This window comes from Xiphophorus maculatus, unplaced genomic scaffold (genome assembly GCF_002775205.1).
Source record: "Xiphophorus maculatus strain JP 163 A unplaced genomic scaffold, X_maculatus-5.0-male Unplaced_Scaffold_BN000207F, whole genome shotgun sequence".
In the NCBI taxonomy this organism is placed as follows: domain Eukaryota; kingdom Metazoa; phylum Chordata; class Actinopteri; order Cyprinodontiformes; family Poeciliidae; genus Xiphophorus; species Xiphophorus maculatus.
In genome coordinates this window covers 631-19,287 of record NW_019369803.1, presented here as the reverse complement: position 1 = coordinate 19,287, position 18,657 = coordinate 631, and the positions used below count along the sequence as shown (strand labels likewise).

General features: G+C 36.4%; 2 protein-coding genes and 1 long non-coding RNA gene across 3 annotated transcripts; all 3 read right to left on the bottom strand.

Annotated features, from left to right (window-relative positions):
• Positions 1–5,315: 5,315 nt before the first annotated feature.
• Positions 5,316–9,119, bottom strand: LOC111607971 (high affinity immunoglobulin gamma Fc receptor I-like). The gene is made up of 7 exons (XM_023330126.1): positions 9,011–9,119; positions 8,643–8,918; positions 7,993–8,265; positions 7,635–7,898; positions 5,746–5,862; positions 5,583–5,598; positions 5,316–5,493 (listed from the first exon to the last, which is right to left on the bottom strand). Exons 1-7 carry the CDS (start codon positions 9,012–9,014, stop codon positions 5,400–5,402), a joined length of 1,044 nt encoding a protein of 347 aa, XP_023185894.1. The 5' UTR covers positions 9,015–9,119; the 3' UTR covers positions 5,316–5,399.
• Positions 9,120–9,134: 15 nt separating this feature from the next.
• On the bottom strand, positions 9,135–11,126 carry LOC111607972. Its single transcript, XR_002752474.1, has 4 exons — positions 10,917–11,126; positions 10,214–10,249; positions 9,782–10,048; positions 9,135–9,278 (listed from the first exon to the last, which is right to left on the bottom strand). It is a non-coding gene; the product is annotated as an uncharacterized LOC111607972 (long non-coding RNA).
• Positions 11,127–16,699: 5,573 nt separating this feature from the next.
• LOC111607973 (B-cell receptor CD22-like) lies at positions 16,700–18,452 on the bottom strand. Its single transcript, XM_023330127.1, has 4 exons — positions 18,090–18,452; positions 17,720–17,986; positions 17,066–17,326; positions 16,700–16,938 (listed from the first exon to the last, which is right to left on the bottom strand). Exons 1-4 carry the CDS (start codon positions 18,151–18,153, stop codon positions 16,700–16,702), a joined length of 831 nt encoding a protein of 276 aa, XP_023185895.1. The 5' UTR covers positions 18,154–18,452.
• Positions 18,453–18,657: the final 205 nt, after the last annotated feature.

Sequence of the window (18,657 nt, the reverse complement as noted above, 5' to 3'; positions counted from 1 at the left end):
AACAGTTTCCTAATGTGATACATTCTCTCTTCCTTTCTTTCTTTCTTTTTATCTCCCTACTTTCCTTTAAACGTTTTGCCAGTCCTCTCTTCGTTTCTTTTTTCACTTTTTTACCCTTTCGTGTCTCTGTGTCCACTGCATTTGAAATAAAACGCAATGCAATTTCTAACCGAAGAAGAACAACAGTGGAGGAGAGTTTGGCCACTGTACCTTAGGTTTTTATAAATTCTGATGCCTATTTCAACTCATGTCCATCCATCCATCCATTTTATTCTGCTTATCCGAGGTCGGGTCACGGGGGTAGCAGCTTCAAAAGGGAGGCCCAGACTTCCCTCTCCCCGGCCACTTGTTCCTCCGAGGGAATCCCGAGGCGTTCCCAGGCCAGCCGAGAGACATAGTCCCTCCAGCGTGTCCTGGGTCTTCCCCAGGGCCTCCTCCCGGTGGGTCATACCCAGAACGCCTCACCAGGGAGGCGTCCAGGAGGCATCCTGACCAGATGCCAGAGCCACCTCAACTGGCTCCTCTCGACGTGAAGGAGCAGTGGCTCTACTCTGAGTTTCTCCCGAATGACTGAGCTTCTCACTCTATCCCTAAGGGAGAGCCCAGACACCCTACGGAGAAACCCATTTTGGCCGTTTGTATCCGCAATCTCGTTCTTTCGGTCATGACCCAAAGCTCATGGCCATAGATGAGGGTGGGAACGTAGATCGACTGGCAAATCGAGAGCTTCGCTTTTTGACTCAGCTCTCTCTTCCCCACGATGGACCGGTACAGCGCCCACTTGACGACAGAAGCTGCGCCAATCCGCCTGTCAACCTCCTTCTCCCTTCTTCCCTCATTCATGAAGAAGATCCCAAGATCTCCTCCACTTGGGGCAGGCTCAAGACCATGGCCTCGGATTTGGAGGCACTGATCCCCATCCCGGCCGCTTCACACTCACACTCGGCTGCAAACTGCTCCAGCGAGAGCTGCAGATCATGACCTGATGAAGCCAATAGGACCACATCATCCGCAAAAAGCAGAGATCCTAAAACCACCAGAATGGATCCCCTCAACACCTTGGCTGCGCCTAGAAATCCTGTCCATGAAAGTGATGAACAGAATCGGTGACAAAGGGCTGCCCTGGCAGAGTCCAACTCTCACTGGAAACGAGCCCGACTTACTGCCGGCAATGCAGACCAGACTCTGACACCAGTCATACAGGGACCTGACAGCCTGTATCAAAGGGCCCGGTACCCCATACTCCCGGAGAACCCCCCACAGGCCTCCCCGAGGGACACGGTCGAATGCCTTCTCCAAGTCCACAAAACACATGTAGACCGGTTAGGCGAAATCCCATGCACCCTCCAGGACCCTGCCAAGGGGGTAGAGCTGGTCCAGTGTTCCACACTTGTGACCCCTCCATAATTAGAGCACACCCTCCGGTCCCCCTTTTTGAACAGGGGGACCACCACCCCAGTCTGCCAATCCAGGGGAGCTGCCCCTGATGTCCATGCAATATTGCAGAGTCGCGTCAGCCAACACAACCCTACAACATCCAGAGCTTTAAGGAACTCCGGGGGGATCTCATCCACCTCCAGGGCCTTGCCACCGAGGAGCTTTTTAACCACCTCATGACCTCATCCCCAGAGATTGGAGAGCCCAACCCAAAGTCCCCTGGCTCAGTTTCCTCATTGGAAAGCATGTTGGTGGGATTGAGGAGGTCTTCAAAGTATAGGGTTAGGGTTTAACATCACCATCCCCACTATAAACAGTGTGGTGCTGTACTGCTTCCCCCTCCTGAGATGCCGGATGGTGGACCAGAAACTGTTTGTGTAGAAATATACATATTTCTATACCACTACATGTAATTAAAATAAGTCTAATAGCATGAGGACAAGTTACAGTAAAAACAAAGCAAGACAGCTAGAACTAACTGTACCTGTTTTCATGTCGGAGCCAACAGCGCCCTCTTGTGGATCATGTGGATCTTCTGTTGAGATGGTTAAAAAAACACAAACCTGAAGGTTAAACCCCGTTCTGACTGAGTTATGTTCTGCTGCTGTAAATCAAATGTCTTACTCATCGTCCCAACATTTTCCCTTCAATCTGGGAGTACACAGTGTTTATGGATTTATCTGTAAAGAAAATAATCAAGGATTATACAGTTACACAACATTAGGCCTTCTAGGTGACCAATTGGCAGCATTCTTAACTACTTTACTTTGACAATAATGGTCCACTGATCTTATTGACATCACAAGATTTCGAAGTTACAAAGTTGGGCCTACGGGTAATGGGATTCATTAAAAATGTATTTAAACAATTCCAACAGTACAATGAGGACTTCTTTTTCAGAAAACACACAACAATCTGAGAATGTAAAATGTTATGACTCTTAATTCATCGCAGAGTAAAACCGGAAGGCATGCAGCCAGTAGCTTTACAAGCCCATATTTGTAACCCCTCTCTGACTTTTAGGTTTAGTCCCAACATGGTTGGAGCAATAATATTTTGGAGTGGGTAATTCAGAGTCCTGATGTAATAACTGTGGAGATTCTCTGGAGGGAGCTAAAGATTAGGATTAAGGTGACGACAAGGTGCCATTACAATTTAAATACTCTGAGTTCATCACCATTGATAAATCTTTAAAATAGGAGTGGAAACACACAAAACCTGGTCAGCAAACCATGAGAAGGGTTTTATTATCAGTACCTGCAGATCCTTTTTTCACAATAGTGTAAACAGTGACCACTTCTGGACCAACACAAAGTCCTGTTGAGTCGAAAAAAAACCCCCAAAAAACCCCACCAAAACAAAGATCAAACCAGCTGTATGTAACCAGTATGTAACTTTTTATTAAACTATATATATATATATATATATATATATATATATATATATTTGTGTTTTTATCTACTTAAATAAAAACACACACACACACTCCTACTTATGTCGTGACAATTTAATGTAAGATAGATGAAGTGGAAAAAAAACAAAAAAAAACAAGCTCCTCTGCCTTTTCCCAGTGCTAACACCAAGAATACATCACTGAGTCAGAAACAACCAATCAGAGCTAGGAGGAGGGTCTTAGTGTTGTCAATCGCTCTCTTGCTACCACCAATGCTAATGCTACTTTCACAGCCACAGATGAAGGTGGATGGCCTTTTTTCCAAACAGTATGTTTTTCCACCATCGGCACATTGAGCAGTATTGATTGACAGCACTAAGACCCTCCTCCTAGCTCTGATTGGTTGTTTTTGACTGGGAGCGGTGCATTTTTAGAATAAAATGGGATTTATTAAAATATTACATTTAATTTACAATTAATGTTAAATTGTTCATTTTCTCATTTGTTTGTGCTGCAGTAAAACAATTAAGACCATTAGGAAACACTACTATTTAATGAATATCTGAATTACATCACTGTGTTGTAGAAACTATGTCATTTATTCATGTTTATACATTTGTACATGTATATACTTATGCACATTTCTATAAAAACCGGCTTCAATATACAAACTGCGTCACAGTCTTGTATTTATTATGAACAGCACAGTTGTAAAAGCTATGCTGCTTAAAACCTTTGAAAAGTCTGCTTTAGAAATGTAAAATAAACCCACCGGACAATAAAGACTTGAAATGAAAGATGATAATATTTAGCCTAAGCCAGAGTCCAAGACAGAAACTGGAGCCACATTAGAAGATAAAATGATCAGTAACAATCTAATCAATCAGGTGTTTATCTGACCTTCATGCTGAGCTGTAATTATCTGGTCTCACATTAATGTAAACAGAACCTTCTTCTGGATCAGGAGGTCTAAAGTAGATGTAAAAAAATGTCAAAGAAAAGTTTGTATCTGAATGCAATTATCAATCAATCAATCAATCAAATTTTATTTGTATAGCACATTTCAGCAGCAAGGCATTTCAAAGTGCTTTACATCATATCAAACACAGAATCACAATGCAATATAGAATCAATCATTAAGTCAAGTTCCATCAATAAATTTGTAATTGATTACATTTCAAATACAATTCTAAACAGGTGGGTTTTCAGTTGAGATTTAAAGGAAGTCGGTGTTTCAGCTGTTTTACAGTTTTCTGGAAGTTTGTTCCAGACTTGTGGTGCATAGATGCTGAAAGCTGCTTCTCCTCGTTTGGTTCTGGTTCTGGGGATGCAGAGCAGAACCAGAACCAGAAGACCTGAGAGGTCTGGAAGGTTGATACAATAAAAGCAGATCTTTAATGTATTGTGTTGCTGAGCCGTTCAGTGATTTATAAACTAACAACAGTATTTTAAAGTCTATTCTTTGAGCTATAGGGAGCCAGTGGAGGGACTTTAAAACTTTAAAAGAGACATTGGAAATATTCACCCCCTTACTGATAACCAGGTCCAGTGTGTGTTGCTTGTTTGACATGTTGCGTTAGACCAAAAGTCTGTAAAATATTAGAAAGTTTTTTTGCCCCTCTGTCTTGGGGGTTGTCAACATGAATGTTGAAATCACCGACAATTATTAAACAATCATAATCAATACATATGAGAGATAAAAGCTCATTCAAGTTAGTAAAGAAATTTTCCATGTATGTTGGAGTTTTGTATGAAGTTAGTGTCAAAGTTAGTTTGTGGCCTTTAACCTCAATTCCAAGATACTCAAAACAGGCGAAGTGACCCAAGGAAAGTTTACTACAATTTATGGTATTCTTAAATACTGAAGCCACGCCTCCTCCTTTTTTATGTTTTCTATTCTCACTGAAGAAACTGTAGTTTGGAGGCGGTGATTCAATTAGTACGATCGGTTCATTATTGTCATTCAACCATGTTTCTGTCAGAAACATAACATTGATATTAAGCTCAGTGATGAAATCATTAATGAATAGAGCTTTAGCACAGAGAGATCTGGCATTTAAAAGAGCTAGTTTAAGTGACTTGGAGGCCAAAAGTTCTTCAGTCTGAGGTTTGATTTAGGTCCGCTGAATTTTTGTTTCTGTTTTTTGTAAATTTTCTTCTAGTGATCCGGACAGGTAATGTCCTCTTTCACAGTTAAGTAAATTAATAAGATCTATTTTGTAGATGCTCGGATACTATGTTTATCATTTCATTCCTGATGGGGATAATTGTGAGCTTGTTACAACTTTGAATTGTTTTTATGAACCAAACTCATGGTTATAATATAATTATATGTTGTCATACTGAGCAGCAGAACCATAATATCTGTAGATTAATTCTGACATAAAAATTAAGCTCAGCAAACAAAATATCAGGTGTTTCACTTTGTTGTTTTGTGTTTGTCAGAAGGAATGACTCTTAAAGTAGACACTTTGATATTTTATACATTTAATAAAACTGTTTTATTATGAAGAAAAAGTTACAACAAAGTGATGTTATGTCCAAATTAATACTGATGTTTATTCTGTGACTAACCATGCAGCAGAAAGCTGTAATCACTTTCAGTCTGGTTCACTCCATGATTAGTGGTCGGCCTCTGGCTGCTGCTTTCAGACTGAAATGACCTAAAAATATTAAAGTGGATAAAATTTAACTATGAAACAAAGATCAAGAGTTTATGACTATGATGAAAGAACAGATATTTCATTCTGACCTGATGCAGCTCAAATCTGGAGAAGATAAAAAAAGCCATTTAGATCATCGACAACAGAATTAAATTGATGAACCGAATTTCAAAAGTCATATTTTAATACACGTGATTCAATAACACATTATTTCAGGTTAGAAGCAATAAAATGAGAAGAAAATGTTCTGACCTTTGGACCGTCTGCAGCGCCACAACAAGAGCAGGAGGACAATGAGAACGATTCCACTAACTGGTCCAACGATCAACATCACAGGAAATGAAGAGATGACAGGACTGGATACAGTTACTGGAAAAACAATAAATCATAAAACATTTATTTTAGTCCTCATTTTATTCAACAGCAACAGAAACATTTTATTAGTGTGTTTATTAAAATTACAAACTGCAGCTTTAACTTGATATTGTTAAATTGTGATTCTATGTAATGAAGTAATAAAAAACATCTGTTCAGCTCAGAGGACAGATCTATCCCACCTGGTGGGTTTAACAGGGTGCAGGTCATTTTTCTGACTTTTATTTGTACAATGCACAATATTGTAACGACTATTTTATTGTGTTTATATGTCTATAATTATAAGACATTCCTCTAGTTATTATCTTTCATTAGAGCCTCAGTGATGACTGTATGTTGAATCACTGAGGAGTTTCAGTCATTTGAAGTTTATATATCAGACGTTGTCCAGTTGTTGTCCAGATGTGCCATTTCTCTAATGAAATTTCACATTAAGTATCTGGAGAACATAGAAAAACACTCACACACATGAACATGTCCATTTTTTTTTTTGCACGATTTTGATCAATTTTTAAATCCACAAACAGAATACTTAATTCTACATTTTCATTTTATTGTCCAGTCCAAACATTCAACACTCAATGTTACATAGAAATAGACATGAAAAGTTTTGGCAAAGCAAAAAGTTTCTAATTTGTTTGTGTCACAAACTTAATATCTGCATATTAATTACAGTTGAAGGATTTTTGACTGCAAAAATAAAATATATAAACATCTTATTTGACATTTTGACATCGTAAGAGACCAAGCTTTTGCATTTACTCCAAATGGTTCAAGAACAGCAGCTGCTTTAATTTGGTTAAACCTTTTCAGGCGTTTTTGATCATTTAGATGTGGCTGTTACAAACTGTGGTTATTGAGTGGTGAGGACGACGCGGTGGACCCAGGTTGTAGAGCAAATGATGATGGTTTTAATGAAGAAATCACAAAATACAAAGTCCAGGCAGCACAGGTGAGCAATAAGGCAAAGAGCTCAAACACTGGTAGCAACTGGAATACAAACTGGACTCGAACGAGGGAAAGGTAGACGACACATGACTTTAGACTTTAGACTAGGACCCGACAGGGAAACACAGATGGGATTAAATACACAGGGAAGGTAATCAGGGAACAATAGAGACAGCTGGGAGCAATAATGGCCAGAGAGACAGGAACTAAATTAACACACAGAGAATAAAACCACATCCTCACAGTGGCCAGTTAGAAAATGTTTTACTCTAATTTTGCTGAAAAAAAGTTATCTACTGTTATTTTGAGGTAGTAGTGATGTAACTGTATCAGAGATCATAATATCATAAGAAACTAATATGAGTGAATATTGATGTTATTAAAGGAATCCTGCTGCATTTAGTTTTGCTGATCTATCCTCACAGTTCAGACCAGGTCAAACAAACTTGTATCACAACAATGAGCTGCTTAATCTAAACAAAAAGACATTTAAAGAGAAATCTGACTAAAATAGTTCAACACTCAACTTGTTAACTACTAGAAGTTTTCTGTTTTATTCTTTAGATAAAAACAACTTTGGGAACAATGTGCACATAGCAACACAAACTATAACAGTTGTGGTTTTATTATTGTAACTTGTTAAAGGAAGTGAACAATAAAAATCAGCTCCTTGTTTTCTGCAGTTAAAAATTCATAACTCAAATTAGGCCTAGTCAGTTTTATTCTGGTCTGTCCAGGGAAGAAACTTCATTTAATCCAACATATCAGGAAAACATTTTTTCTACAATCTGTTCAGAAAAAAACAACAATTAAATCACCTGTTATGGTTTCACTCCACTGTGTTGAAGAATACCAGTCATCTCTGCTTCTACACTGACACATGTAGTTTCCACTGCTGGACTCAGAGACATTGAAAGTCCAGTCTTTACTGTCTGTCCACTGTATTATTGACCCAGATCTCCTCCATTCACACGTCCACTCAGTGGTTTCTCCTCCCTGGACCTCACATGTCAGAGTGATCGACTCACCACTGAAGACATGAGAACCGTTTGGTTGTCGAGTCACAAAAACCTTGTTGGAAACTGTTTACATCAGATATGGGCAGAAAAATTAAATCACATGAGAAATTTTAATTTCATAGTTTTAGTTTCAAACAGTCTTATAGAAAAAACTTACACATTATTTCAATGATGTTCTCAAGGCTTGAATGACTGTAGAATGAGGGATTTCCTCTCTTTCCATCACACTTATAGATTCCTCCTTGTGTCACAGTGATTTCTCTGTTTTCTTCATTATTTCTGCTGAATTCAACAAAAGAAGAATCTGAGGTCCGCCTGAACCATTTGTACTTCCATCCAGCAGAGGGCTCCACTGAGCAGCTCAGTGTCACACTGCCCCCTACTGGTATGGTTGATGAACCTGCTGTCAGTTTGGCTCCAGGTTTATCTCCTGTTAACATGAATTAAAATTGGTTAATTTTCAATAATTTAAAAAACATACAAGTCTTGTAGCAGAACAAGCTACAGACTCGTTAACTGAAATAAATGAGTAGATCGGAAAATTACTGAAAATATGTCAACAATGTAGAACTTCATTAATATGAATTATTCTGGTAGTTATTCATCGTTTCAGCCATACAGATTAACAACCAGCCTCTGATTATTGTGAGACTTCACAAAAGAAACCTGATATAGAAACTTTTTCTAATAGAAAGGTTCAATCTGTGTGTGTGTGTGTTGTATGTGAGTGTGGGAGTTAAGCATTAATTCTGACAACTCAACTATGGACTAAATCAGCCACATTTTCATTTACAAGTGTCAACTTACTTGATACAGACAGTCTGATGGTTTCACTCCTCTGTGTTGAAGAATACCAGTCATCTCTGCTTCTACACTGACACATGTAGTTTCCACTGCTGGACTCAGAGACAATGAAAGTCCAGTCTTTACTGTCTGTCTTGTGTATTATTGACCCAGATCTCCTCCATTCACACGTCCACTCAGTGGTTCCTCCTCCCTGGACCTCACATGTCAGAGTGATCGACTCACCACTGAACATCTGAGGCCAGTTTGGTTGTCGAGTCACAAAAACCTTGTTGGAAACTGTTTACATCAGATAAGAAGAGAAAACTCAAATCACATGAGAAATATTAATTTCATACTTTTAGTTTCTAAAAGTCTTTAAAAAATCTTACACATTATTTCAATGATGTTCTCATGGCTTGAATGACTGTAGAATGAGGGATTTCCTCTCTTTCCATCACACTTATAGATTCCTCCTTGTGTCACAGTGATTTCTCTGTTTTCTTCATTTTGTGTTGAATTCAACAAAAGAAGTGACTGAGGTCCGTCTGAACCATCTGTACTTCCATCCAGCAGAGGGCTCCACTGAGCAGCTCAGTATCACACTGCCCCCTACTGGTATGGTTGTTGAACCTGCTGTCAATGTGGCCATGGGTCTGTCTGATGTTATAAAAACAAATATTTGATTTTATATAAAATACTGCAATTAAAAGCTTATTGTAAAGAGTGATGCTTCTCTCAGAAAAGTAAATATGTGAAAAATCTGTAAATGCATTTTATTGTCATCTTTGCTTATTATAGATACTTTTTAGAAAGTAAAATAGAAAAAGAATTAGTTTGAAATTGTTTAATTAAATAACATGAAAGAGTTCATTCTCTTTTTCTGAAAAGATAATGTGGTTAACTCTACAATTAAGCAAATCTATATATTCACATTAAGGTAAATAATATTTTCTTTGTTTTGTTGCTCTTTTTGAAATTTGTGTCTCACTTGACTTTATAAAAATCAAACCCAGTAATTATGTATGTGTCATATTTCAGACACTATTTTATCAACAAAAAAATCTGCTTGAAATAATGAAATAAAATACAGATAGCAAATGCATGTTTTTTTTTAGGGCTGATATAAAACTTTGTAATTCTTTAAAATATTCAGGTCTTACCTGAGACAGTAACAGTGACAGTTTTACTGCACTTATTGTCAGATGAACCCTTCCAGCATACACAGCACTGAAATTCATGTCTATAACTAGTAGATATACGTTGAAAACTGAAACGTTTATCTGACTGATAGGGAACAAATTCTTGACCATTCCTTTAAAGCCGGTATTTCCAGTCAGTGTCTCTTCCTACATTCATGTCACAGATAAATGTAACAATCTCTCCAACATAAAAATTCAACCAGTTGGGTTCAACAGTCAGCACAGGATCTATAACAGAACCAACATTCAGCAAGTTTGTCTTTTGATTTATAACAAAAACACATCAAGATAAAAATTAAAAGATAACACAGAATAATATCTGATATAAAAGATAAACTGGATTCTGTTCCTGAGAGGATAAATGATTAAAAACAGATTAAAGGCTGAAATTACCAAGAGTTTGTCCACAGCAGAGCAGTGTGTTCAGCACTGAAATAAAGGTTGAAAGTTCATCAGCATAAATAATAAATTAATTAAATTAAATCAAAAATATTTGCCAAACCCTCACACTCAGCTATGACTCTGTTTACCTGTTAAATAAATGCAACTATGATAAATATATTGAGTATTTATTTGTTCTGATAAGAATAAGATCAAATGTTTTAGTTTATTGTTGTTTTTCTGATGAGTTAAAACTTCATTTTATAAACTTCACATCCTGACTGAAGACAGAACATCTGCAGACGTTCTGCACGGCTACGGAAACTTCACACTCATCTCTACTGGTAAAAACGTGATAAAAGTTTTTAATGAATAATTTAAGTCTCTTGTATCAGATCATGTTTCATTTTTCATCTTTGTTATATAATATTTTCATTTCTCCCACATTAGTTGTATGGGATATAAAGTTCTGTGCTAAAGTCTGATTTTACAATAAACAGCTTTTCAAAATGTTTGCACAGAAATGTTTGTGTTAGTAATTTGTCACTGAAATAACCTGTTTGAAGTTGCAGCAAACACATCAAGAACAAATGGTTATACTAAGTAAAGCTACACAAATACAATGGAAGATAAAGTAGATATTACAGCAGACAAGATGTCAAAGACGATGTTCTTCTAATCTGCATCATTCATACAGATAAAGTGATCTACTTACAGAGTGAGACCAGAACCCTGGGTGAGGTGTTCCCCATCCTGACCTCAACCTGGAACCATGTGTTGCTCTGCTTTGGTCCAATAATCTTCCTTTCATAACATGCTGCCTCTGCAACGTCTCTAGAGAAATGGAGCCGTCTGAAACAGGATCAACGTTTTATCTGAGAATGACGGGACAACGTTTATTTTAAACACTGACATCACTGCACTGAGTTTCTGCTGTGATGTTTCCGCTCCAATGATGACAAGTTGTGGTAAAAGAAGCACAGGACTTTTTTTTCTTTTTTTTTTGCAAAAGAGTTAATAAAAAATAAAATCAATAGATAAGCTTCTTCTGCTTTTTTTAAAACCATAAAATGAAATTCACTTTAAATAAACTGTAAACAGCATTATTGTAACACATGAATAGTTTAAGTGTTTAATTCACTACTTGGTTTGTGTTGCGTGCGAACTCTCTGGCAAACAAACCATAAAATCCCCTTTTCATCTAAAACAAGTGATGGTGAGAATGATCTCACCTATCACAGATATATAAGGTCTTAGGTGTGAATAAACAGACATGAGATCAGACAGTGTGAAATAGTTTGGAGTTTAACCTGTTGGACCCTAAGGGGGTATAAATAAATTTCTGCCTGACAAAAACACACAAAAGTAAATCACTTATAGCCTCAGAGCTATTAGATTTAAATAGATTTAAGAAGAAACTCTAAAAATGTACGGAGAGTGAAAAAAAGTTTCTGTGTTTCATTTAGCAGCGTCTGTTTGTGATACAAGAAGAAGGATGGAAAATCTTATTTTCAGCAGAATAATCCTCTAACAATGATATCAGTCAAACCTACACCACACACTGACCTTTAACCTGATCCTAACTTTAGCCTCATCTACAATATGTCATATATTAATTTCTTAGCTCAGCATAAAGAAGCCGTTAGCAGCTCTGCTAACCCAGCATGGGTTTTGGCTGTGAGGTCGTGGAAAAGCATTTGGTTTTCTGATGTTACTTAATTTTCAGTTTTCTTTACTAAATATTTCACTTTAGTCCAGATCTTCCACCAAGAGACGAGGAAACATTACAGAGTGTCCTGCAGAAACTCTATAAATACAATTGCAAATGTGCTGAGCTTCATCTTCAGTGACATCCTGCTCAAGAAATGTTGACCAAAGAAGCAGAAGTTCTCTTTAATAGTATGACGACTCAGCACTGCCCTCTTGTGGCAGGCTTTTGAATACAGACTGCAGGCCATTGTTTCAGAGTTTAGGTCTGGCACTTCCTTCCTGGTGTTTTAATCTAAATTGTCCATTCAACTGAATCTAAAAATTGTCCCATTTATTCTAGTTTCAGAAGAAATAATATGTGTTTCAAGACTCTCTGAATTGTTGTTTGTGCTAAGCTAACATGGTTGTTGCAGCTTCAGGCAGCAGCTGTGTTTTCAGTGAGGATGAGGATGTTGAGCTTGATGATGGATGTGTGAGATGTTCTGCTGCCGTTTCCTCCACAGCCAATCAGACTGGATGGAGCAGGTTCATGTGAAGCAGCAGAATCCTGCAGACACACAAGTTTTCTTCCTGGATGGATCACCGGACATTCAGCCCTTTACTGGAACTCTGACAGAAATGACTACTTAATAGCACCATCTGCTGGCCACTATCTGTAAGCACAAGTCACTGACAGAAGAAGGTGGGATTTTTCCCCCCACCAAGATTCACAGATTAAATAAATAATGTTCACTGTTGTTATCAGGAAATGAAGTAAAACACACTTTTCTTTTCTGTTTTTTATTGTTAATATATACTTTCAATAACTGGAAAATGCATTTTAATTGATTTTGTATCAGGTATTGTATCTCCAACTGCTACTCCACTGTTTTAATTTTTCAACTCTCTAAAAATAACAATATTGTAAAAAATGAATTGATGTTTCTTTTATTTTCCTCCTGATACTTAAAACCTAGAAAGAGCAAAAAACAAAAACTGCTTTCATTAAAGCACTTAGCTTTTCTTTTTTTTTTAAATTAGTCTTCGGTCATCTATTATTTCTTAAAGCAGCATGCAGGTTTGTCACTCTATACTCTATACAGAACAAATCCTGAACAAATAATAATAAATTAACACACTGTGATAATTGGAGCTGTTTGTCATTGTTGCCGTTTCCTCCACAGCCCAAACACACTGGATGGATCAGGTTCATGTGAAGCAGCAGAATCATGAAGACACACAAGTTTTATTCCTGCGTCACATTATTGAACTGGCGGCCAGTTTCTGGACCGATAACTTGGAAAACTATGACTTAATGTCTCCATCTGCTGGCCACTAGCTGTAAACACAAGTCAGGGACAGAACACAGCGTCTATTTTTGGTAATGAATCATTTAAATAAATAATGTTTATGTAGAACAGGGTATTTATGTAAGTGTTTAATTATAATTACTTTTGACAATACTAAAAATTTCAAAATATCCACAACAGCCCTGTGTAGCACTATAAAATATAGTAGTAATATAAAATGTGATTTATTAAAATATTACATTTGATTTACAATTACTGTCAAATTGTTCATTTCCTCATTTGTTTGTGTGAGACAATAAAGAAAATGATCAAACACTACCTACTATTTAATGAATACCTGAATAACGTCTCTGTGTTGTAGAGACTATGTCATTTATTCATGTTTATACATTTATACATCTAGATATTTATGCACATTTCTATAAAAACATACACCAATTTACAAACTGCGTCACAGTCTTGTGACACAGTTTGTAAATTACACAGTTGAGTATTAAATTGCATCTCATGGAACATGAAAAATATGTCATTTGTTAATACTGAACTTTAATCATAAAAATACTCATGTTCCACTACTCACATTTGCTTAAAATTTCAGAAAACCACTTTGAGAAGCAAACAGAAAGACACCAAATTTACAAATTTACCTAATTCATACAGTTAGACGAAAGTTCATCCAAATATTAAAAAAAAAAAAAAAAAAAAATGTTTGAATTTTAAGGATAAACATATTTTTACATATCCCCCGTGTTTACCATTGTACTGTTGAGAAATTAAAAAGAATTTGAGTAATTTTAATTAACTCAAAACAGGAAAAGTTTTGTTTGATTTCATGAATCATGTATTTTTATACAGAGTGTGTAACTAATATACTCACTCTGTATATTAAAGCAAAGTAAAGCAGAATTACCAGTATAATAAATAACTGGGAATGTTGAGAGGGATTATTTTAACACATACAAAGCAACAGTTAAAATCAGTTTTATGAAAGGTTAATATTTGGCTTGTCACAATAGATCCTACAAAAATGACATGAGTTAGAAGCTGTAGACTGAACTACACCTAGATGGTGTTATTGTTCTCTGGTCCTGAGTTGATTTCTGAATAAACAGCCTCTTCTTTTGCTCCAGGGCGCCCCCTACCTGTGAAAGGACAACGACTGTAAGACTTCAATGTACTTTTTCATACACAAATTACTTTTTTTTTTTACTCGATTTAAACTTTACATTCCTACAATAATTTTTCCTGTAAATTCTTAATTCTAAATACAAGTAGGTAATAAGCACAAATTCACTTTCGGTTTATTTTATTTTTGAATATTGTATCACATGTCTAAATATTTATATTTTTACTTACATCAAGACGGGTTACAGTGTGTAAAAACATTTAAGCATTTCTATTTTGTCACAAAAAGAAGCTTTGTTTTTGTCAAACATTGGTCGATAGCGATGGAAAGTAAAATATTAAGTTGGAGTTGACTGTACCTTTCATTCCTGATTCCAGACGATAGTAAACAGCGCCCCTACTGGTTCATTTGGGATACCTGTTCAAATAAACAAGTCACAATTTCTAAAAAAACAAACAAAAAACAAAGTGATCTAAACTAGGCTGATATTTTTCTTCTTTAAGTTGTTTTTGTGACTTACTCTCTTTCCCAAAGTTTTTCAGTTCAATGAGAGAGTAGGTTGCATCTCTGGGTTTGTCTGCCACTGAAACATTTCAGGATTTTTCAGATCAGTTGCCTGCATTTGAACATGCAGCAGTTATATCTGGTGGAAAAGATTCACTTTACCATTTCCACTGGAGTCTGAGAAGTTGACCGACTCGTAGATATGATCGTCACCTACAGTGCAGGAAAAAAAGTGAATAGAATATTGCATTAACTCACACGCAGCCATTTGTTGATTTCACTGAGCAAATTCTAAAGCTTTCCTTACTGAATATGTAAACGCAATCTTATCGATACAAATGATAACATAGCTAAAAATGTCTAGAGTATTAAGGACAAAAATTGTTTAATTTCTGACCATGCAGAGGAGAGCTGCTCTCATTGGTGTCATTCTTGTTGAATCCATTATTTACTCCGCAGCTGATTTTTAACAGCTTCCACCTAAAACAGTGTAAATGGTGTAAATCTTTTCACAAAAATGTATCAATTTTAGATATTTGAGGTGAAGTGATGCGCTTTACTGACCAGCGGCAGCGTAAATCTGTGAACAACAAATATATTCTCTTAATACTTCATCGTTCAAATATTGTTACTATACCTTAACAATGACCAATCTCACCTTTGGACCGCCTGTAGTACCACAGTAACACCAGAAGAAGAACCAGGAGGATTCCACCGACAGGTCCGATGATCATAAGGACATCAGATGAAGAGCTGACAGGAGTGGACACTGTTACTGGAAAGAACAGTGTCATGTTCATTTTGGTTTTTTTTTTTACAATCTCATTTACTTCTTACTCAGTTATTAGAAAAATAGAGTTTACATGTAGAACCTAAAATGTAAACTAAAATGAAAATAAAACTCAACAAAAAATGTCTTCAGACACATTTTGTCCCCCAGCTGAGCAGAATCCCCACCTACAACCAACTGATAGATACGTATCCATAGCAACTAAATCTGGACGTCCTCCATGTTCCTTTGAACACACACTATGCAGTTTAAATATAATCATAGAAAGGTTTACAGAAATATATGAATACCATTATCAATGTTAGGTCTCATTAACATAATGTTGTTTCTATCGCCTAAATGTTCATTTAAAGGGAAAAAAAGTATTTTCTTTAGAAAGAAAGAAAGAAAACATTTTTCCTATTTGCAAATTGTTTCTTTTTGTGGGTAGTCATTTTTTATTAGGTTTTCATCTCATGTGCAGTCTTTTGACAAAATGTTTTTGTTTATTATGCATTGACTCTTAGATTTACACTACATCAACAACATACTCACCTAATGGAAAACAATGAAAAAACATCTTAAAAGCTTTTCATATATTAGCTTTTTCACTGCAAACTTCTTGACATGCTACTTCAAAGTCATATATTAGTGAAAATATTTAGAACTTTTAGCCATTTATATCATTTCCACATATATCTTTTCTATTGAGAATAAAATGTGCAGCTACAGTTAAAATCAAACAGGAGGGGCCAGCGTGACAGTGCATTTTCAATCAGTGCCACATTTGTTTGCGATGAGGATAAGATTGTTTTCCCATGATTAGACACCAGCAGAGAGAGAGAAAAAAAACACAAATACCTTATCACTTGAATGGAATATAATCAGAATATTTAAACTGTGTTTTGAATTTGCAGAGCACATTTCAGCAACAAGGCAGTTCAAAGGGTTTTGAACTGACTTTTCCGGACGACGCTCAGCTAGTCTTTGGGCTCCGACCAAAACCAGCTGCCTGGTTTTATTACATGTTGGGCTGGTCATGACGAAAAAAAAATATGACTCACCTGACACAGACACTGGGATCTTTTCACTCCACTTTGTCAAGAATGCCAGTCGTCTCTGCGTCTACACTGACACATGTACTCTTCACTACTGGACTCATTAACATTGACAGTCAGATGTTTATCATTTCCCATTTTTACAGTTTTCCCATCTCTCCTCCATTCACACGTCCAATCAGTGGTTTCTCCTCCCTGGACCTCACATGTCAGAGTGATCGACTCACCACTGAACATCTGAGGCCAGTTTGGTTGTCGAGTCACAACAACCTTGTTGGAAACTGTTTCCATCAGATATGGACAGTTGAAAACAAACCAAAACATAAAAATAAATTAAAAACACCTCATGAGTTTAAGCTAAAAAGTAAAGAATAATCAACTGCATTTAAAATAAATAATTGAACTTACAGCTTATTGTGATGCTGACTTCGTCACTTACAAGACTTTGATAGTTTTCATTTCCTCTCATTCCCAGACATCGGTATATTCCTGCTTGTGCTACATTAATATCTCTGTTTTCTTCATCAGTGAGTTGAACTTCAGGTGTGTTTTTGGTCCTTATGTACCATTTGTATTTCCATCCAGCAGAGGGCAGAGAGCAGCTCAGTGTCACACTGCCCCCTACTGGTATGGTTGTAGGACCTGCAGTCAGTGTGGGTTTGGGTTGAGCTGATGTTAATGAAATGAAATAAAAACGTCAGTTAATATGTTTAGTTATTGTTCAGTCAGACTGAGAACAAATATTCAAATGTCTCATCATAATATATGACAAAAATCTATAATTGAGTTTCTCTAATGGGAATCACGTGTTATCTTGAAATAGTTATCTTAATTTAAAAACCCAAATAAAAAAAAGAAAGAAAAAGAAGAGAAAACAAAAGATGACAAACAATTTATGCTATTCTGTGATTAGCTCACCTAATGAAAAATAACTAGGAACAAAAAAAAAGCTAAAGTGATTTTCTGCATATAGATTTAACTTACAGAGGAGTAAACATGTGTATTAGCTACACAACTCTCAACAATGTACAAATCTGGTTGAATAAGATCATTTGGACTCACCAGTAACAGTTAAAGAGACAGTATCACTGCACTTGGTATCACCAGAGCTCTTCCTGAGTCCACAACACTGGTATTCATCACTGTGATCGATTTGGATAGGTAGTAATGTGAAGCTTTTGTACGGGTTGGAGCGAAGAAATTGTTCTCCATTTTTTTTTATCTCATATTCCCAGTCGGTGTCTTTGCCTTCATTCATGTCACAAATGAACGTCACGCTCTCTCCAGGATGAAAAGTCGACCAGTTGGGATCAATAGTCAGAATTGCGCCTAAAACGCAGCACAACACATTTAGCACATTTATCATGCAGTTTATACAGACGTGGTTCATCCTGAGATTATAAATAAATATGAAGAATAAAAGAGAAAATACCTTCAGCATGTCTGCAGCAGAGAAGTGCATTCATCACTAAAATAAAACCTAAAACTTTTGTCATTATTAATGTTAAAAGTTCACAAACAAGCACAGAGTGTTGCTTCGTAACGTCCAGCTCTGACACTAACACGTTCTTTTCATATCACTGAAATTTCCGATCAGTAGCGCTAGTTTCCTGTTCTGTGAGCTCATGGTCACTTTTTTTATCTTCATCTGAGAAACATCATAGCTAAAGAATAAGTACTACCACAAATATTTTGACACTTCCCACACAATGTTTTGACACTTAGTTTAACTTCCTTAAACTAAGGTGACTCATGAAAAGACACCCCAGTTAAACGGTTTTAGGTAACCATTTGTTTAAAGGTCATGTTCAGTTTAGCTTAAATTAAAAGATTCATTTGCTCAAAAACTAGACGAAGATATGATGTGCAAAACAAACAAAAAATTCTCAAAAACCTAATGTAAATAGGAGAGAATGAAGATAACAGATTTTGCAAATTATTACATTAGTGAACGTTCTAATATATAGAATTTTTCTCATTAAATAAAAGATTAGTTTAAA